This window comes from Trachypithecus francoisi, unplaced genomic scaffold, assembly GCF_009764315.1.
Source record: "Trachypithecus francoisi isolate TF-2019V2 unplaced genomic scaffold, Tfra_2.0 Lachesis_group4, whole genome shotgun sequence".
In the NCBI taxonomy this organism is placed as follows: domain Eukaryota; kingdom Metazoa; phylum Chordata; class Mammalia; order Primates; family Cercopithecidae; genus Trachypithecus; species Trachypithecus francoisi.
The window spans coordinates 38,340,532-38,363,211 of NW_022681469.1; the positions used below are offsets into that span (position 1 = coordinate 38,340,532).

The 22,680-nt window shown below is 39.3% G+C and overlaps 1 protein-coding gene across 5 annotated transcripts in view; it reads left to right on the plus strand.

Annotated features, from left to right (window-relative positions):
• Positions 1-3,623: 3,623 nt before the first annotated feature.
• TSPAN12 (tetraspanin 12) overlaps positions 3,624-22,680 on the plus strand; it is a 71,672-nt gene continuing 52,615 nt past the window's right edge. The window contains exons 1-3 of one of the 5 annotated variants that reach the window (XM_033191936.1): positions 3,624-4,155; positions 5,133-5,268; positions 21,749-21,831. In XM_033191936.1, the coding sequence (XP_033047827.1) occupies positions 5,203-5,268; positions 21,749-21,831 (149 nt within the window). In that variant the 5' untranslated portion in view covers positions 3,624-4,155; positions 5,133-5,202. Of the gene's footprint in view, positions 4,156-4,297; positions 4,321-4,603; positions 4,737-4,765; positions 4,928-5,132; positions 5,269-21,748; positions 21,832-22,680 lie in introns of those variants that run through there. The other 4 variants (XM_033191940.1, XM_033191939.1, XM_033191938.1 and 1 more) reach the window with 4 other exon arrangements.

Here is a 22,680-nt window from a genome sequence, read left to right on the forward strand (position 1 = left end):
CTCCTGGGAGAGGTTTGGTTGATCCTAAGAGAAACTCATAGGAGGAAATACTTTCTTCTTCCTTTGGAAGTAATGGTAACTGACAATGATGCCTGAATTTGCACAGCCATCTTGTGACCATGAGAGGAGGTAGTTAAGGACAGTATGATGACTCACTGTGTGTGTCAGGAGAGTAAAGAGGAAAAATAACTGATTCCTTGATATCATTACTGGGCAGATGAATCACTATTTCTGGACTCATTCTTATGTGAAACGTATTTGTTTTTGTGGCTTTTTGAGTGCATTTGCTATTTTGCATAGGGAGGCCAGATTCAGCTAATAAAAATATAAGGTTTGCAATTAAATTTGAATTTCAGGTAGACATTGAATAATTTTTTAGTATATGTATGTCCAATGCAATATTTGTCCCAGGCAACATTTGGGACATGCCTATACCAAAAAAAAAAAAAAAAAAAAAAATTGTTGTTTATCTGAAATTTAAATCGAATGAGGTGTCTTCTATTTTATCTGGCAACCCTAACCTCACAGTAGAGAGCACTCTACTAAATTCAGTAATGAAATGATTTTCTCAGGTCTTATTAAGTCTGTATACTCTTTTAGAAGTGAGGTGAAAGTAGGTTTATCAGTCACAGTTTAAGTATGTATATTTGAAATTCAGCCTCATAGTCTCGAAAACTAATTTTAAAAAGCTCGAAAATTTTCCTCTTAAGTCTTGTCCAACCAGATTCGAAATGTTATTGTAATGCAGATTAACAGTAGAAAGAATCAGACAGATCTTAGAATCTCAGCTTCTTTATTTACTACCTGTGTGGGTCTGGTAAAAATCAGCTATCTGAATTGATTTCAAGTATCTCAACATATGGTTATGAGGAATTAATAAGATAGATTGTGAGAAGCATCTATTATGTCAGACATATATAATTTGTTCAGAACACATTAGGTGTCTATCCCATATTAATTGTAAAGAACTGGCTTAGGAGTACTTGTGAGGGTCTTGTACTAAGAAAGAATAGCAACTCATACATCCAGACTCCTGTGTTATCCTTTTCTCTCCACAACTTGAGCAGAATGAATAGAACAAGATATGGACAAACGTGGTGCCTTATGGAGTGAGGAACTTGTATTCTCTTAATATATAACTGAGTTTTACTCCTGACACTGGGACTGACATACATGTGATTCCTTGTAAATGCTTATTTTATTATTTTTGATGTTATCATTATTGTTATTATTATTATATAATAGGAAAGGACAGTTTTGCCTTTTCTTGGAGGGTAAGAACTTGTCTTAGTATCTTAAGCACGAGGCACAGTAGGTAAGACCACTGAAACAATACTTAATGGAGCACACCTGGCCACAGAATTGGGTTCCTGACTAATGGGTACTAAATAGACCACACAATTTTCCTAATATGTTATTACACATTCAAATTTTTATGTCCATATTATGATATGGACATTCTATTCTCCTTTTGTTCACACACAAAAAAACCAGATCTCACAGAGAAAAATATAGAACCCTCAGAATGACAGCTGCGATGTCAGGTCTTACTGTGCTTCTATAATTCCGGGGAAGAGAAGAATTGGAGAGGGAGAGAAGAACAGCTGCCTTCAAGTAGTTGAAGGGCTGTCATATGGGAAGAAGGCTTGCTCATGTTATGGACTCCAAGGGCGGAACTAAGGTTGAAGGGTAGAAGTTAAAAGGTGGTATGGTCAAGTTTAAGCGATCAAAACTGCCCATTACTGCAATGTCTCAAATGTGGTGAGGTCTTCTCTACTGAAATGTTGATTCACTGTCTCTGATGACCATTTATCAGGAATATTAGAGCAGTAACTACAGCTCTGCTTTCTTCTTAACTTGTAAAATGGGGATAATAAACCCAATTTATCGACTCACAGGAGAGGGATTTGATCCAACAAAATCTAAAGAGACCCTTTTGCTAGTTTTTAGACAGCTGTAAAGTCCTAGCTGCAGTGATTTTCAAACTTTGCTGCAGACTAGAATTACCTTGGGAGCTTTGAAAAACCTGTATGTCTAGGCCTCATCTGCAGAGATTCCAATTTAAGTGGTATCGGGTATGCCAGAGAATTAGGGTTGTTTCAAAGCTCTCCAAGTGATTCTCGTGTACAACAATTTTGAGAACCACTAAACTAGTGTGCTAGTTAGAGAGCCATTATTCTGGATTTTACTTTGGAATCTGGGTTGGACTACAGATGTGACATTGAGCAACGACTTTAATTTCTCTTGGATCTATATTCCTTGTTTGCTAGGAAGAAGACATACATACTTCTAAGGTAACTTCCTCTAGTATTTTATTGCTTTAAGGCAGTTGACCCTTAAAGGTTTATGAATTAAGGAAAGGGCACTTAACTACTTTCTAGAAGTAGAAGAGGATCTCTGCTTTGACACATGGGAATTGTTGGCACTCTTTTTCTTAGTTTTAATAGCAGTCATGGACTCCTCTCAATGCGGGGATGTTTATACCTCTCCGGGGAATGTGTGGCACCAATAGCATTTGGATGGCTGGTTGTTTCAGCAGTCCTTTCCTTAAAATAGGTATGCACCCTAATTTGAGAAGAAACTGGCACAGGATAAAAGTGGGTTTCTTTACTCTTCCCCAAGATTCTAGAAGCTGCTTCATTATCAGAGTTGGAGTTATCTGGTGGATAACTGGACACTTTTCTTGGTGTTTTTTTTTTGTGTGTGCAAGGCTATACTTCTTTATACTCTTTTGTGCTGTGTCTTCCATACTGCTTAGTGACTTGCTTACCAATAATTTTCCTAGCCTAACCCAGAACAACCATGTTGTCTTTTGGTCTTGACTTTGCTTCTTTCCATATGAGACTGCGTGTCTTATCGTCACTCCAGTCATGCAGCAACTGACTCTAGACAGGTAGTCATGGACATAGGATTCGAATTTTCTTTTCTTTTTTTTTTTTCTGCAAGGAAATCTAAGGACTCTAGTTACTAGGTTTTCTCAAAGCTGTTGCTCGTATTCCAGGTAATTGCTATTTGTTGGTGAAGTTTTATTTGCCACACAGTGCCCACAAAAGTAATCCTAGAAATGAGCAGTATTGTGAGGCATAACACATCCACATTTTATGTGGAGGATATGATCCAATGGCATTTTATTTAGTGTGAAACTTCTAACTTCTAAAAGGGAAGATTCTTTTGGAAGGATGGTATCCTGTTGTGTAATACTTCGTGAATTTCTAGTTTAAAAAATTAGATTTTCCAAAGATCCACTACTATGTACACATTTCAAAATAAATCACCCAGTTAAAACTCAATACAATTTTATCGGGAGAAATTTTGGAAAGCTTGAGTTACTTCTAAGAGTTAAAAATGTTCTTTCCTCTTCTTCTGCATTTCAGACTGAACATGATTACTCTGATGTTTCCGTAAATGCTATTAGTGCAGTATGAAAGTGGGAAAGAACTTTTTTTTTTTTTTTAAATCAGGGAGGGCAACAGAGCAATAAGAAGGATCACAGGGCACCATGTTAATAACAAATCACAGGAGGTGGCTCCATAAAGGTTGTGAAAACTGGTTTCTCATCGCAGGAATTGGGTTGGGCCACCCCTTCACCCCCCTTCTCAAACACAAATATTTTCATATAATAAAAGCCCGTTTCTCTATGCTTACAACCCAGCCTCCATTCCTTCGACACCACCATTTTAAAGGGATTTACTGCACGGGCTTCTCCCAAGTTCCTAGGCATTATCTTCTGGACCCTATCCTGCAGAGGTGAAGCGCCCCTTTGGGGACTCTCGCTGGGTGAGAGGGACAAGAAACACCCACTAGGACCCAACCCCGGCAAACAGCGGCTGGAGCATGCGCTGAGAGTTTGTGCAGCTGGCCCTGACTGCCGCCGCTGCCTCGTCCGGAGTCGGAGAGGACTTGGGAGGGACAGCGGCGCTGGGAGGTGGCTTAGCAGAGACTTTCCAGCAACTGCTGCCCAGGACTTTTTTTTTTCTTTTTCCCAGGAGGCGGCGACGGCGGCGGCGGGGGGAGAGGAAGAGAAAGAAGCGTCTACAGCTGAAGCCAATGAAGCCCTCCGGTTCTCCGCGAAGAAGGTCCCTGCTCCGATGAGCCCCCGCCGTGCGCCCCCGACTATACCCCGGCGGGCGGTGGGCACGGGGCCCAGCGCCTACGGTAAGTGGCCGCGCGTCTGTCGCCTTTCCTGCCCGCTGTCCCGCCAGCCCGCCGGCGGCTGCCCTCCGCGCTGTGTGCTAAACTACTTAAGGGCTGGCTCTGGGGCTCCCTGCCGCCGGCGCTTCCCCTCGCGCCCTGTCGGGGGCGCGCGGACGCGATGGCTGGGTCGGTGGCCGCGCTCGCTTTGTGCTCCGCGGGCGGCTTTGAGCGAGGGGTCGCGGGAGCGGCCGGGGCGGGGTAAGGGGATTTGAATGACTAACCCGGCGTCTGCACAGCTGCACGGGCCCTAATTCCCCCGCGCCCCCTCCCCGCCCCCTGCCCCGTGTCCCAGGCTAATCCATCATTCTGGGGCCGAAAACATCATTTCTCACGTTCTCCCAGAGAAACCCTAGTCGCCGGGCGGAATCCCAGCTCCGCGCTGCGCCCCCCGAACCCTCCCCCCACCCCCCCAGTCCCTTGCATTCACACCCGAGCTGCGGGGCAGGGTAGAGGGGTGCGGAGTTGGAGTGCCCAGGAACTGTCCTAACTGGAAGGGTGCTCATGCTCTCGGGCTTGCCGGTGGCGCCTGTGACGTGTCCGGGGTAGGGGGCAGTGTGTTTTCTAACCTTAAGGACAGTTCCGAGCAGAGCGGTCCCCGAGGAGGGGCGTGGTGAGGGAGGTTTCCAAGAGTGTCTCATCAGAATACACAGGGCCCCGTCGCGTGTTCCTGAGAACGCGAGTTTACTGTGCGACTTCATTCATCCGGATAGTTGCTCTTTTCTTTTCCCAGCAGGTGTTATCTGAAGCCGGTTTGGAACTTTTGGGAGTTTAGTTACTATTATGACTTTAACAAATGAATTTTGATGAGGCGATGTCTCGAATGCACTGGGCTTCAGGACCCTCTGGACCCTGCTGAGGGCTGGCGGAGGAGGGACGGGCAGGCAGTGGGGAGCCTGATGGTGAGATGTCCCCTGTTCTCTCTCCCTCGCCCCCTGCAGATCGCTGCCGTTTTGCCCCTGGGAGTAGGATGTGGTGAAAGGATGGGGCTTCTCCCTTACGGGGCTCACAATGGCCAGAGAAGATTCGGTGAAGTGTCTGCGCTGCCTGCTCTACGCCCTCAATCTGCTCTTTTGGGTAAGTAAGTTTCACTGCACCAACAGGTGGGAACGGCTGGCTCTGGTTTTCTGCAGCTACCGGATAATGCGCCAAAGGGCATGGCTAAGCATTAATTAATTACATGGGATAACACCCTGTATTTTTCAGAGAAGTAAAATTTGACCTTCTTAAAATGCCTTTGATCTAGCTCAAGTTCCATTTGTAATTAGAACAAAGAAATCCACCCCTGGATACTACTGGCAGTAAAATTAGATTTGAAGTTAATCTAGGGATATAAATAAATGCACGTGCTTGTACTCATAGATAAGAAAATTATGACATACTACTTAGGGAGCCGCTTGTTTGCGGGAATTTTAGATAACTGTGCAAGCCAGAAATTGTTTCTTTACATCTCTGTCGCCTGTAAAATCTAGTTGGGCCAAGTCTTAATATTTTTTGGGGGGGAGGGGGCAGGGAATTCACACCCAGATAACCTATCATAGAAAGGCTGAGTAGATTTGTCTGGGGGATTCCATACGGTCTGAAGGGTGATTTTTATGTAACTAATTCTAAGTTGGCAAAGTTTAAGGAATTGTGTGTATGCTTTTGGAAAATCCCATAACCATTTAAGGAAATAAAAATACATAAAATGTAACAAGCTCATGGAACTCTTTATGCCCTATGAGTTAATGACATTTTATGCTTTAAATTTTCATAGAGTGTGATTAATAATCATTATTACTTATAAAACTTAGGAAGGTATAACAATTTAAACTGTGAATGTTGCTTCAGGAGGCTGCCATTCTTAAGCAAATTGTTATTTCCATTTTTTGTGTTCTATTAACAATTTTATTCAAAATTTTCTGTTACAAATTTTATGGTGGAATTTATGTATGTGGCTGACTGGCTGGCATCGCCCAGCCTTTTTTTCATAGAACTATTACATGTGGTCTCTAGAAGATGACATTTTGGTTGAGCTGCACCTTATAGATGGCCCTTTTTTAAAGGACAAATTAAGTCTTACGTGAGTAATCTGAAAATATCTAAAATAGCAGCATTCCTTTTCTCAACATTAAAGCATTAATTTCTCAAAATTAAAGCATTGGGTAGTTAAATTCACCATTTGGAAATGTAAAATCGCCAAGTTGATCTTATTGTAGTTTATACTTCTTAAAAGTTCGATTTTTAAGTGAATCATTAAGTTACCTGGATCATTACAAATTCTTAAGATTTTAAACTCCATTTCTTTAAAATGTTTGATACTTACACCTATTTACTAGTTTTTCACTTCTCTACATTGTGCTTTTTAATTATAGAATCATCACATTCCACTTCTAAAAGGAGCTTTAAAGATGGCCTGGTTGAACTTCCTTCCTTTGTGAGTGAGGAAATTAAGTGCAGATTAAGTGACTTGCCAAAGATCAAATAGTCCAATGGTGGCAGTGCCAGGAACAGAACTCAGCTTTCTTGCCCCTAGACAGTGTCTTTAACTTGAACCTTACTGAGTTTTGAACCTTAGAATTACTAAGATTGTTGTTGTTGTTGTTCAATAAAGAATAAAGCTTTGAAAAATTTCTTATTACTTTATACTGTGGGGAAAAAAAAGAACCAAATCATTCAACAAAAGTATCACTCCTCTTGGAAATGAAATTTGCAAAGAAGCACCTATTCCTGAAACTCTTCCAGGGCTCTTTGTGTCCCCAGAGAATGTAAACATTATTTCTTTGCTGTTACCCTGTACTTAAACCTTCTAACTTTCTATCTTTGTGTGCAGTGTGTGTGAGTGTGTTCCGATTTATTGACTTATTTGGATTGCTTCCCTCTTTCTCCAGCCCTCCTCTTCTCCCAATATCATCTACGCTTCAACAAAATAGTCCAGGTTAAGCATCTTGTGTACATTTTTCTGTATTTTGTTTCATACAAAGATAGATTTACTCATACCTGTCCATGACAGATATACACTACTATACATGTAAATCCTTGATTTTTTTGTTGTTAAATTAGTTTCTCATTTGAGTTAGAGTCATAGGAGTGGAATTGCTATGTAAAAATATATGTGATAACAACAAAAACAAAAGTAGCCAACCTATCTAACTAACATACAAAATAGCTAATGCTTCCCACTATGTTTGCTAGGCACATTTAGTGTCTGTTTCCTAGCCTGTAAAATAGGAATCATAGTTACCTATTTTTTAGAGTTGTTGTGAGGAGGATTAGAGTTAACATATATAAAGCACTGAGAACAGTGGCACATAATAAGTGCTATCTATGCAATAGCAGTATTGCAGTTATTACTATAACTACTACAATAATGATGATGTTCTAGCAGATTACCAGGAGGTGAACTGCTACTATCATTATGGTACTAATCATAGTAATTGCTATTGTTATGATTAATACTGCTACTGTTGCTATCACTACTGCAATTCCTTTGACCCAGCAATCTTGTTCTGGGAATCTGTTCCCTAAAAATAAAAGCAGTAATTACCCCATTATATGTACAAAAATATTTGTTGCCATCTTGTTGGTAACATGGCACTTCTAAATTTTTGCCAATCTGAAACATTTAAAGTATTATCTCATTGTTACTTTATTTTGTACCTACCTCAGTACCAGTGAGCATGAGCATCATTTTATATATATTTTTCATAGATATCATTTCATTTCATATTCATTAACTATTTCATATTTATCATTTAGGTTTGCCCTATATTTTAAGTGTTAATTTCATTTATGTTATCTGTTTCTATACAATAGTTAAACTTTTCTATATTCTTTGTAATATAATATTCTTTTTTTTTTTTTTTTTTTGAGATGAAGTCTCACTCTGTCACCAGGCTGGAGTCCAGTGGCGCAATCTCAGCTCACTGCAACCTCCGCCTCCCGGGTTCAAGTGATTCTCCTGCCTTGGCCTCCTGGAATAGCTGGGACTACAGGTGCATACCACCTTGCCTGGCTAATTTTTGTATTTTTTAGTAGAGATGGGGTTTCACCATATTGGCCAGGCTAGTCTCGAATTCCTGACCTCATGATCCACCCGCCTCGGCCTCCCAAAGTGCTGGGATTACAGGTGTGAGCCACCGTGCCTGGCCTGTAATATAATTTTCTACAAGATTTTATACGTATAAATATAAATATATTATGTATCAAAATAAATATAAATATATGTATAAATATAAATGTGTGTGTGTATATATATATATGCCTTCATTTCTTGACTTGGTTAAGATTTCTTTTAAAAAATGTTTAAGATTATTTTATCCAATTAAAAATAACAGTTGGGGCTGGGAGCAGTGGATCACACCTGTAATCCCAGCACTTTGGGAGGCCGAGGTGGGCGGTCCACAAGGTCAAGAGATTGAGACCATTCTGGCCAACATGGTGAAACCCTGTCTCTACTAGAAATACAAAAATTAGCTGGGCGTTTTGGCACCTGTAATCCCAGCTACTCGGAAGACTGAAGTAGGGGAATCACTTGAACCCGGGAGGTAGATGTTGCAGTGAGCTAAGATTGCCCCGCTGTGCTACAGGCTGACGACAGTGACACTCTGTCTCAAAAAAAAGAAAAAAAAAAGAAAAAAAAAATCTGTTGGGATTTTTGTTAGAACAGTATGAAATGTATAATAGGCTAATTTTAGGGATACTCATTTTACTTTTTCAGTGTTAAGGCAATGTTTGCAGATCCTATCATTACCAAGTCAGAAGTCATTTTCAGCCTGTGCTGGAGACATTCCTGGCCATTCTTAACACTACTCTCATCTAATTCTCATAATAGACCCATAAAATAGTTTTCTAAGTCTGTCTCTCTCTCTCTCTCTTTTTAGGTAAAGAAACTGGTACTCAGAGTAATTCAGTAACTTGCTAGTAAGTAGCAGAACAGGAATTGAAAGTCCAGTTTTGTTTTTTATCCAAGTGTAGTAGAAGTTAAATTGCTGGAAACAGTGGTGGATTTATTTGCATGAGAGAAGTCAAGTAAACATCCTCAGAAGGAAGGGATTAGCTGTCCACCTGCTCATTCCAAGTTCTCTGGAACAGTGCTTCTAAAACCTCAGAGTGTATGCACATTACCTGGAGATCTTGTTAAAATGCAGATTTGGATTTAGTGTGTCCTGAGTTCTACCTGAGAGTGCATTTCTAACAAGCTCCTCTGTGATGCCAATGCTGCTGGTCTGAGCGTCGCACCCTGAGGAGCAAGGCTTTAATACTAGCTTTTAGTTCTCATTGGAATTACAAGTAGAACACATCAGTGTGGCATATGAACCCATTTCTTAAACCAGACTTCACATTCTGACTATGAAGAGGGAGATTGTTCCTCCCTCTGGGTTTGCAAGATTGATCCCCATTACCCATGAGGTCAAAAGCTATAGGCTTTTACTCTGCACTGGCATTTTAAGTAGTCTTAGTTTTTTAAATCTATTTTTACTATATTGGTACCTTCTTACCTTTTCTACCCCACTAGGATTTTAGGGAAAAGAAAAATAAATCTTAATCACAAAAGCATTGGGAACCCATTCAATTTTGTTTTCCTGTTCTGAGAGTCAAAAATCAAACTGAGAGTTTTTTTGTGTTTTTTAAGTTAAAAAGTATATATTGAGTATTTTTTTAAAAATGTAAGGCATAGATGTGTTTTTAAGTGTAAGCCATAAATGTGTCTTAGAAGAAACAATCCACAGCACATTCAAAATCACACATGCTCTACATTCTCTTTATTGTATGGATCCAGTCACCTTGATTTGCCATCTGTTCAGTGTCTTTTCCACATGATGAAGAAGCCAGATTCTAGTACTGTTGTACTGGAGTCGGCACAAAAGTATTGGGGCTTCTAGGTTTGTCATGAGTTTTGTGAGTTCAGGATGGGAAGGAGCTCATAGGAGATGGTGTGGGTAGGTGAACTGCCCGAGGGGTCTTTTGAGACCCCGATTTGCCTTCTCTCCATGGTGGAGTAAGGACGTGGGTTACCTTTACTTCAAATTTATACGCTTTTGTTACTAGTAACATTTCAATGGCGTATTATTTAAAGAAATGAGAGCCTTCCACCATTTTAAAGACAACTTCTGTAGCTTTTTAGTCATTTGTCTTTCTTAGATGGTAATTTTCTGTTATTACAAATATAGATAAATATGGTTCTCCTTAAAAATTTCTGACATTGGCGAAAACTTAAAATTCATCAAATATGTGTTTGTTTCTAATTTTCTAAATGTGTAATATAAACTCCCATATCTCACCATTATATAACAGCCATTGTTTTTTGCTTACCATTACTAAAGATAATAGCAATAGAGAAGAACTACCCTGATTAAAATATGAAAAGTAACTTATAAAAGAAAGTCTAAAAAAGTAGGCAGGAAATTAGTTTATGCTTTTGGGATATATGCGCGGCAGATGAAATGACAGGAGGCTCAATGCTCTGTTTCTTTTTCTCTGGCCATCCGTAGTGAACCTTAGGTATTTGATCCATACAGAATCTGAAGAGTTAGATTCTTGGGAAGTAGAAGTTTGAATTCACAGGAAGGACATTTATGAATCATATTGAAATACTACATTTTAAATTGATGTCCCCAGCTTTATGCTATGAACGGTATTCAAGAATTTTTGAACTCTTCCTAAGGAATAGTGGAAAGCCCTCCGACAAATATTTGTGGTTTTTTAAAATAAATTTTAACCATAAAAAAATCCTTTAGTCAGCCGGACATGGTGGTTCATGCCTGTAATCCCAGCACTTTGGGAGGCCCAGGCTGGTGGATCACCTGAGGTCAGGAGTTCCAGACCAGCCTGGCTAAAATGGCGAAACCCCGTCTCTACTAAAAATACAAAAATTAACTGGGCATGGTGGCGTGCAGCTGCCATCCTAGCTACTAGGGGAACTGAGGCAAAAGAAACACTTGAACCTGGGAGGTGGAGGTTGCAGTGAGCCAAGATTGCGTCACTGCACTCTAGTCTGGGCAGCAAAGTGAGACTCCGTCTCAAAAAAAAAAAAGTCTTTTAGTCTCAGAGTAAAGCTGATCTACTTTTTTATATATACATTGTGGCTCAGCTGAGCAAAGACTTGAGCTGCTACATGCGTCTTAAGGAATGTTTTTTGAGAGGTACGTGGAAGATTCTTCACAGCACATTCTGCTGCGTACTGAGCAATAGGCTCCTCCCTCATTGACTCCACTCAGGGAATAATCCTGAGCTGGGATGTGGGGGAAGTGGAGTTTACTGCAGTTAGACTGCACAGAAACTATCCTGTAGAATGAGGCATTTTACTCTTCTTTTACCTGTAGTGACTATAGGGTGATCATATACTTTATCATGGAAACCAGGACAATGTGGAGACTGAAGAAAAGGGGATATTTCTGTTAACAATTATGACCAAACAACAGAGGCTTATAGTGGATCTCTTCTGGTCAGATCAGGATGCATGGTCACCCTATCTATAGGAAAACATGATGGTCTAGAAAAACTATCAGTCAGAACAGCTCCAGGGTGCTATTGATTTATTCAGCTCTAATTAATTGATGTTCATTCTGAAGTGATACCCACTAGTAATCTCCAGACGGTATTTCAGCCATCATTTACATGGCCTATTCTTTCACAGCTTTAGCAAACAGTGTTGCCTGTTTGCTCTCTTTCCTTCTGCCCATCCCCTGGTAGAGGGAAGCTGAGAAGGCACAGACTCACAAAAAGGCAGAAGGGAGCAGGCCTGGCAACATGAAACACACATGTGACTCACTTTGTGCAACCAGCCTCCAAATAATCAAGGCTTGATCTTACTTTTACATTTTAACAAATAACAATTTAAAGGCTAAGTGTGGTGGCTCATGCCTGTAACCTCAGCACTTGGGAGATCAAGGCAGGAGGATCAGATGAGCCCAGGAGTTCCAGGTGCAATGAGCTATGATCATGCCTGGGAGACAGAAAAAAAAAACCCAAAATTTAAATCCTATTTTTAAAGAAGGAGAGCTTCTGGTCCACTTTTTCCATTTTCAAGATTAGCCAATAAAAATTGTGAAAATTTGAATTATTTGTCAAAGTCCTTTTCTATACACATAAAGCTGTAACTAAGATTCAGATCTCTCTTTTACGTTCTTCTCTTTGCTAACAGGTTTGACATGAAAAGTTTAGGGAGGTGGTTTTAGACAGCCGTCATCCTTGAACAAAAATTATTTGTGTCACTGTCATCTTATGTGGGACTATATGTTACAGATGGCAGACAGTCGAAAGATAGAAAGGACTGTTTCTCAACTGTGACCTTACTATTTTATGGAAATTATAGGTACACATTCCATAATACACTGAGGAAATGTGCATACACATACAATTCTGATTCAGAAAACAACTTGATTCAAGAGTTGCTTTTATATAATTATATTCAAACAAAAGCAGACCATATCCTCAGCACTGCAAATTTTATGTTTCTAAATATTTGTTGAAAGCTAGCATTTTCTAAGTATTTTGCAAGAGAGATTGTGACAAATGTCCTGCCAAATAATATATTAAATATGTTTCTATCAAGTAATACTTCGTTTAGTTTTAAAATATCTCCTTGAGCTTCAAGTAACATGTTGCAATACTGAAGAAAACGTAAGAAGCTATAAAGCCTAGCTACATATAACTATAATGTTCCTAATAATTTAGCCACTGTGAGTGGCATTTGAAGGATTATTTTCATAGTTAATTTGGAAAATTGCAGAAAATAACGTGATTAGCAAGGAGTCCTGAATCCCCCTCGTAAGTTGCACTTCTAGGTTTAGTATCTGGGTTAGTTTTGAGTTGACCTAGTCTCGTTTTAGTTCTGTTTCTTGCTATAGGCATGCACTATATTTGTTTTTAGTTATCATTTTCTCAAACCCAGTGAGTAAAGCCTCACTTGTTGAGGATGAAACTACTCTCAGACATTTAATGTTTCTGGAATCAATTCCTTGAGAAAAAGCCGCTTTATTCCCAGGGTTGCTTGTTTACTATAGAATAAGGCTTGGTGTTATTATTTATTTTGACTAATGTTCTGTGCACAGCTGAAATGTTTGGGTATACTCCTGTGAGAAAAACATTGGAACAGAGTATAATGCAAAGTTTTAGTTTAAAGAACTTTTGAGAACACTTTAGCCAGCTTCTAATCTGATATATAAATCTTTGACTTTGTTTTCCAGAAACCATCTTTCTATTGGAAAACTTCCAGTGATAGAAAGCTCAGTTCTTATTAAAGCATCTTCTAATTTGTTTAAAAATCTCTAACAGCTTATCTAGCAGGATGAAACCATCTCCCTTTAATTTAATTATTTTCTCATTCACTCACCTAACATATATTAGGCACCACTACTGAGCCTGGTACTTTTCTATGTGATGGGGAGATAAGCAATGTTCTGTGCCCTCTGCTGGGATGAGATGGATGGACAGAAACAAGAACAGTAGGATAACTGCTTTATGAGGTCTGTGCAAAGAGCATTAAGAGGGAAAAGACCTGTAGGTAAGGCAGCAGTTGGGAGAAAATCTTTACACTCTAGTTGATGTTCAAGCTGGCCTTGAAGGAGAAGTAGATGTTGCTCAGCACATGAGAACAGGAAAGCTGGGGCAGGATGGTATTCCTGGTAGAATGCACTGCAGGAGTGAAGATGTATAGGCAATGGGAGGTGCACATGGTGCATTTTGGAGATATGCAAGCAGTTTCGTTGTTTTACATATATAGAATGTGTGTAGGAAAGAGCTGGCATGAAGCATGGTTTAAGAAAAAGGTTAAGGGGTAGCTGAAAAGGGCCTGGCGTGCCTGCTCAAGAGTTTAAATTTTGTTCTCTCAGAGGGAGTTGAGGGAAGATTAAATAAATGGTAGTTGAAGAAGAACCATAAAAGGTAGCTATAAGCAGAAGAATTTGATCTATGTTCTATAAAAGTAACTGAAGGGTGAATTGGTGGTGGAATCTGTGAGCTGAAGGGTTTTATTATAAAGTAATTATAATTGGATAGCAAGAGAGGATGAAGGCCTGAACCAGCCAATTGTGGCAGGAAAGGGGGAGGAATTCACCCGACGCCTTGCCAGTACAATTTGAAGGACTTGAGACTAATTAGATACAGAGCTGAGGAAAACAGAGAGGTTCAGCCTTCCTGCCAGGTCTCCAGTTTACATGATTGAAGGATTGATTGTACCATTTACAGGAAAAACAGTGGGAGAAACATGCAGGTTTAGGAGAAATGGAGATAAGTTTAGTGTTAGAGATGTTGAAATTGACCGTGATAATCTGATAGGTAGTTATATCAAAGAGCTTCCTCTCTTGTCCATCTGGTAGACCTTCAAACAGCTGAAGATTCCATTTCAGAATTGATTTAGGAGTAATCTAATCTTTCAGACTGACTGAGAAAGATTAAGTCTAAAGTGACTTGCAGTAATTATAGGTAATGTATATGAGAGTCTCACTCTTTTTTTTTTTTTTTTGGTTATATAGATCTTCTACGAAGTAGGCCTTATTTTTATATCATTTTACAGGTGAGAAAACTGAGGCACAGGAAATATTAAGCTGAATGTCATATGCTAAAAGGCAGTAGAGCTAGAATTCCTAGCTGAAATTCAAAATTCAGTGGCTTCTCATTGTCAGGCTGGTGAAGCCCATATACCTTGAAATGGCTTTCAAGACTCCATGCAGTCTCACCCCTGCCTGCTTTTTCCTTCTCACCATGTGCAAATTTTCCTTATTTTGTCATGTTGCCTTCCCTCATGGGGCCGTTGTTCTTTCTGACCAGAAGGTTGTTTTCAACCCTCCTCTTCCTGAGTAACTTGATAATTATCCTTTAGATCTTAGCTCTTTTAGAGAAGTTCCTTTGACCTCGTGGAATGGGTCAGGCCCTCCAAAAGGAATTCATACAGAAACTTGTACTATTTCTTCTCAGCACTTGATACAGTTCTGAATTACATATTTATATCTCTGATGAGTTGATTAACCTGTGTCCTCTTCACTTAGTTAATTGCACCACAGAGATAGTGTCTGTTCCTGTTCATCAGTGTATCCCTAACACATAGCACAGTGCCTGGCAAAGAGCAGGTGACCAATATATGATTTTTGAATGGAAGAATGACTTCAAAGCCCAGGCTTTTAATCATCCTGCCATATAAGAAATGTCTTGGAATACACCATTTAAACGATATACACTTTTTTTTGTTTGTTAAAAATGGAAGAACTATGTGTAGTAACTACACTGATAATGAATTGTACATTATGAAGAATGAAATAATGTGTTGACACGACTAAGAACTATGTTATTGAAAACTGGCTAAACATTCTATAAAGCCAGTATAGAATAGAGAAACCAACAGAAGTCATTACTTTGAAGAGTGATAAAGAGAGGAGATTTTATAACTGTAAAATAATTTTAGATAATGAAATAAAATACCACATGATATGGTTTGGATTGGTGTCCCTGCCCAAATCTCATGTCAAGTTTGGATGAGGTACAAGGTGATTGGATCATGGGGATGGATTTCCCCCTTGCTGTTCTCATGGTAGAGAGTGAGTTTTTAAGAGATCTGGTTGTTTAAAAGTGTGTAGCACCTCCCCCTTCTCTCTCTCTCTTACTCCTCTTCTGGCCATGTAAGATGTGCCTGCTTCCCCTTCCACAATGTTTGCAAGTTTCCTGAGGCCTCCCTAGCCATGCTTCCTGTACATCCTGTGGAACTGTAAGCCAATTAAACCTCTGCGCTTTATAAATTACCCAATTTCAGGTATTACTTTATGGCAGTGCTAGAATGGGCTAATACAGAAAATTGGTATCAGGAGTGGGGCATTGCTATAAACATATCTGAATATGTGAAAGAGACTTTGTAACTCACTAACAGGCAGAAATTTGAACAGTTTGGAGGGCTCAGAAGACAGAAAGACAAGGGAAAGTTTGTAACTTCCTAGAGACTAGTTAAATTGTTGTGATAAAAATGCTGATAGTAATATTGACAAATGAAGTCCAGGCTGATGTGGTCTCAGATGGAGATGAGGAACTTACTGGGAACTGGAAGAAAGGTTACTCTTGCTATGCTTTAGCAAAGAGATTGTGGCATTGTGCCCCTGCTCTAGGTATCTGTGGAATTTTGAACTTGAGAGGGATGATTTAGGGTAATCTGGCAGAACAAATTTCTAAGCAGCAAACTGTTTAAGATTTGGCCTGGTTATTTCTAAAAGTATATGGTCATATACGTAAGTAAAGAGATGTTCTAAAACTGGAACTTATATTTAGAAGGAAACTAGATCATAAAAGTTTAGAAAATGTGCAGCTTGACCATGTGGTAGAAAAGAAAAACTAATTTTCTCAAAAGGAATTCAAGCTGGCTACAGAAATTTGCATCAGCAAAGAGGAGCTGAATATTAATATTCAAGACAATGAGGAAAATGCCTCAAAGGCGTTTCAGAGACCTTCACAGCAGAGCCTCCCATCACAGGCCTGAAGGCCTAGGAGGAAAGAATGGTTTCATGGACTGGGCCCAGGGCCCCGCTACCCTGCAGAACCTTGGGACACTGCTCCCTATGATCCAGCTGCTTCAGCTCCAGCTGTGGCTTAAAGGGGCCCAGGTACATCTCAGGCTCCAGAGGGTGCAAGCCGTTAGCCTAGGCAGCTTCCATATAGTGTTAAGCATGTGGGTGCACAGAGGGCAACAATTGAGTCTTGGGAGCCTCAGACTCAATTTCAGAGGATGTATGCAAATGCCTGGATATCCAGGCAAAAGTCTGCTGCAGGGACAGAGCTCTCATGGAGAATCTCTACTAGAGCAGTGCAGAAGGGATATGTGGGGTTTGGGCCCCCACACAGAGTCCCCACTGGGGCACTGCCTAGTGGAGCAGTGAGAAGAGGGCCACTCTTCTCCAGACCACAGAATGATAGACCCACTGACAACTTGCACTGTGTGCCTGGAGAAGCTGCAGGCACTCAATGGCAGCCTGTGAAACAAAGCAACCACAGGGATTGTACCCTGCAGAACCATAGGAGTAGAGCTACCCAAGGCCCTGTGGGCCCACCCCTTGCATCATTGTTGCCTGGATGTGAGACATGGAGTTAAAGGAGATTATTTTGGAGCTTTTAGATTTAATGACTGCCCTGCTGGATTTGGGACTTGCATGGGGCCTGTAGCCCTTTTGTTTTGGCCACTTTCTTCCTTTTGGAATGGGAATATTTAGTGAATGCCTCTACCCCCATTGTATCTTGGAAGTAACTAACTGGTTTTGATTTTACAGTCTCATAGACAGAAGGGAATTGACTTGTCTCAAGTGATACTTTGGACTGTGAACTTTTGAGTTAATGTTGGAATCAAGTCAGACTTTGGGGGACTGTTGGGAAGGTATGATTGTATTTTGGAATGTGAAAGGACATGAGATTTAGGAGGGGCAAGGGGTTGAATAATATGGTTTGGATTTGTGTCCCCACCGAAATCTCATGTCAAATTGTGATCCCCAATGTTGTGGAAGGGACCTGGTGGGAGGGGATTGGATCATGGGGATGGATTTTTCCCTTGCTGTTCTCGTGGTAGTGAGTGAGTTCTCATGAGGTCTGGTTGTTTGAAAATGTGTAGCATCTTCCTCTGCTTTCTCTTTCTCCTGCTCTGGCCGTGTAAGATGTGCCTGCTTCCTCTTTCACCATGATTGAAAGTTTCCTGTGGCTTCCCCAGGCATGTTTCCTGTACAGCCTGAGGAACCATGAGCCAACGAAACCTCTTTTCTTCATAAATTACCCAGTTTCTGGTATTTATAACAGTGTGAGAATGGACTAATGCACCACATTAATAGACTTTTCTGTCCTGGCAATACTTACAAGGTTTTAAAGACCCACATATAGCCAAGTAGAGGGAGAACACGTGCCCACAGATTTCATCAAAGAGACAACAGTCTTCTGCTAGCTCTGTGTGTTTTAATAGGTTCTGCTGTTGATTAGGTATGCTAAGGCCAAAAAACCAGGAGATGGCTGCCATTGAGAAGACAGTTTATTATATTCATAAATCCCAAGACATGGAGTACACATCTCATTATGGAGGGTGGGGGGCAAGAGGGGAAACCCTAGGGTCAGTCACAAGGCAGAAAGAGAGATGGGAACTGTGGGCAAGTGCTTATACCATGGTTTCTATGGGAAGGTATAGGTGAGGCAGGTAAGTGGGTTTAGGATTGGCCAGTTTGAACAATTGGCCTTGGGGTGATTAGGGCAGGTGTATAGTGGCCCCTAAGTGGGAGAGCCCCATAAGGGAGATACTTAGGAGTGTGGATTCTGGATTGCATTGTTTGTATCTGAAAAGTACACCCCTGGGAGAACATCTCCTCTTGAGGACGGAACAAGCAATGAGGGAGACAGCAGGCCAAGGCAAGGTGACTTAGGCACATTTTTAGGTTCTCCAGAGCAGGATGTGTCTGGCATATGTATGCAGAACAGATATTAATGCATCAGAAGAAGCTAGAAACATGACTAATTTACTGCGGCTGACCCACTTGTAACTTTTATGAGGTTTATAATCTGTTCATTTCTAACAGACATGAGAATAATAATAACTGGCCTAATTCTACTCTTGACTGTGGTCCCAGGGTTCTTAACCTATCTTATAGGGCATTGACTCCTTTGGCAGTCTTATAAACCTGTGGGCCTATTGTTAGAATATTAAACTGTATTCTAATTTGTGGATTAAAATACAGATTAATAGTAATGTTATATTAATATTACATTACTATTAATCTGTATTTTATTTCAGATCCATTATTTCAGAAAGGGTTGTTAAATGGTGATGCTCTAGAATGCTTCCTACAAATATTAGCAGAAATTCTTCCATAAAAGATTAATATAATTAATATAATATTACTATTAATCTGTATTTTAATCCACAAAACAAAATGTATTGGCTTACAAAGGAAATTAATTGTGTTGAAATACATTTGTATTTACAGGTTAAGAATCACTGAGCTCCCATTCACCAAAGAAAGTAGTTCAGACATTTAAACTGAACCTGACTTCTACAGGAGACGCACTGCCCCTTTCTAAGAAACATACCATGCCTATTTCTAAACTTGGGAGACAGTGACTAACCCTGATGCTTCAAAGCCCAACAGCTTGAATTTGAATCCCAGCTCTACCACTCAGGATCTGAGAGATCTTCAACAGGGTATTTCCCTTTTCTGTGCTTCATGGCACTTTTTTTTAAAACAGTTTGTAATTGTTTTCTTTGTGTAATTGTTGCCTGTGTTCCCCAAGAGGTTCCAAGAAGGCCTAGATCTTATTTCTCTTATTTATTGTCAGTCTCTGAATCTTGCCCAGTCCAAGGCACATAGAAATTGTTGGGTAAATATTTGTAATAAATGATGGAAATTTGAATTCGCTAGCAGATTTTTCAAGCAGATAGCCATAATTTACCATTCAAAGCTTTAGAGCTCTACACAGTCTGTTTACCTTGGAGCCTTCATGCAGAAAGCACGTTTTATGGCCACCACTTGAGTTAGTGCAGACTCATTTCTACCTTCTATGTATTCATTATATCAGCATTGAAAGCTAAAGCTGTAGCACGTAATGGTAATTGATGTTCATTAAGATACCAGAAATTATTAAAAATCAGGGTAAGTTGAATTTCACTACATTGTACTTAAGAAGATAAATACATATTTCAAAAACATTTCCATCAAAGAAGGAAAGACATTTCAAACTTAAGAGTTAATAATATGCAGCTTTTAGGAAAACTTCCCAGGAAGACTTCTTCTTAATTTGTTTTAGTGTTTTTTTTTTTAATTTTTAAATAATGAAAATGTTTAAAACATATACAAAAGTGGAAAAGCCCAGTATAATTAATCCCCAATTATTCATTACCCAGTTTCAACAATTATCAACATGCCCTTCTCTACTTCCCACCTAACTTCTACCAGTCATGATTAATTATTAAACCATAACCCAGTCATCATTAGGTTTCGTTTATTTTTTTCTTACAAGTATAGATATAAATATATTTCATTTAAAATTGCTTCAGTGTATAAGTCTAGAAAATAAAGACCCTTAAAAAAATAAACTTAATTTATTCTCATACCTAAAATAATCAAAGTAGTTTCTTAATATTTCCAAACATTCATTCAGGGTTAAACTTTCCTCAGTTGTATCATAAATGTTTCTATGTAGTTGATTTGTTTGAATCGGGATCCAAACCAGGTCAATGTATTGCACTGGGTAATCTCTATTTTAATCTAAAAGAGGTTCTCTTTCTCTCCTTTTTGTTTTAACTTGCCAGTTTTTTTTTTTTTTCAATTCAAGAAAGCAGATCATTTGTCCTGTAAAATTTCTCATATGCTTGATTTTGCTAATTGCTTCCCGTGGTGACATTTAACATGTTTAAATCTATTTCATATATTTTTTTATTGACTGATAGTGTGGGAGGGTTGATTTGACTTAAGTTTGACCTTCTGGTTAAAATACTTCATAGGAATTTCTGTGTGCTTCTGATCGTACCATGTTGGGAGACACATTATGTCTAGTTGTCTCTTTTTGTGACACTGAGAGTGACCAGTGGGTCCTGGATCATCCGCCTACTCTCCATTCTGACTCCCCACCAGCCTTTCATTTAATGCAGTGGTTCTCAGCCCTCCTTACCTGTTAGAATATCTGTGAAGCTGTTATACATTTCTGATGCCCAAGCCCTACTCCCTAGAATTAGTCCAGGGTAAACCTGTGCTCAGTAATTTTTTTCAGTCTTAAATGATTCAAATGTACAGATAGGATTGAGAGCCAATGACCTGATAGAATTGCAGCCATTGAGGATCTTTTTTTTGAGATCCATTATTTGAAAAAGGGTTGTTAAATGGTGATGTTCTAGAATGCTTCCTGCAAATATTACAGAAATTCTTCCATAAAAAGTTTAATCAAGTCCTTGGTTCTTCCTTTAGTTTGTTCAGGAAAAGTAGGATAAATAGAAATGACAGATTCTTGTCAGTTTTCTGAATAATGAGTTGAGTACTCAACTTTCTACAAAGATGACCAGAGAATTTTGTTCATTACGAGTTTATATACTTTAGCACATATACGTGTTAGTATGCGTGTATATACTTTAGCGCTTTATGAATCAAAGGATTACATTTAATGTTATTACTATTACTATCATTTTAATGCTTAAATTGTTTGAATTTTAGCCAGTAGAAGTCGTTTTAAATTAACTCCTGTGACTTTTTTTGTGACAGTATTTAATTGTTCAGTAATAGTATTTAATTGCTTCCTTGCCTTTAAGAATGACAGTGTGTTTTAGACACATCTTATATGTTTGATAATTTATTTGTTCTGTGGCCTCCTCATCTTGTGCAGTTTCTGTCCTGAACCTGGGATCAGCCACTTAGTAGTTTTGTTTTTTGTATCCCATTTGGGTGGTATTCTATTTAGTGCCTATGACATGATTACAAAATGGAATGGCAGACATTTATAGTAATAGTAAATTTCAAGATGTAGCAAATGGTAATTGGGAAAGACATTATGTAACAAAATCCTTAATTTTCCTATTATTAATCCTGCAGTGAATGTTACATAAATCTTTGGTAACCAGTTTGTACTTTTTTCTCCCCAGTTAATGTCCATCAGTGTGTTGGCAGTTTCTGCTTGGATGAGGGACTACCTAAATAATGTTCTCACTTTAACTGCAGAAACGAGGTATACTTTATAATTATTGATTGAATTCTTTCATGCTGATTTTAAGTAACTTTGCCCTCAGCTCTTTATATGGTAGTGCTCTCGCTTGGTCTTTTGGAAGAGTTTTTCCTGCTCATAGCAACCTTTGTCACAGACACTTGCATCCTCCAGAGTTCTCCTTAAGGTGAGCCTCTGGTCCTAGCGGGGATCAGGTGACAGCATGTTTATATAGATATTTCTGGGTATGGTAATAGCAGTTACTTGTCCTTCTGGTTGTGTGTCAGCCATGTCATAGGTGCGTGTAAAGAACCAGCATAATTACTTTTCCCTAAGAAAATTACCATCAGCCTCCTCTTACCTTCATATTCTTGGGTTAATGAAAACCATACACCACAATGATTTTTTTTTTCTCAAATTTCAAGGGTTAATCTACTAATATCACAGGGGACAAATTACTTTTACTCCATCATCTCTGAATGGAGACTGTATTATAATATATGACATCTGAATTGTGGTAAGGATTAAATGAAAAACATTTTTTTTCAAGTCCTTAACACAGGGGAACTTAGCTTAATAATGGTTAATTTTTATCATTAATACTGGTTTTAGTTAATGAATTTTTCATCGTGTTCTAGCAAAAATCATTTCTACCTATTCTTTTCTTCAAATGTAGACTGATTTTCCTTTGTATAGCAGTCTTTTACATTTTGGGGGAGGATCAATTGTCAGGGAAAAGAAACGTAGTGCACGTGGGGTCAAAGATTAGAGAAGAGGAAGGAGATTCCTCCCAGCTGGGAGATGGCAAAGGCTCCCATGTGATTTACTTAGGCTAAGGCTTCGGAGATAATTATAGATGGACCTTTTATCAAG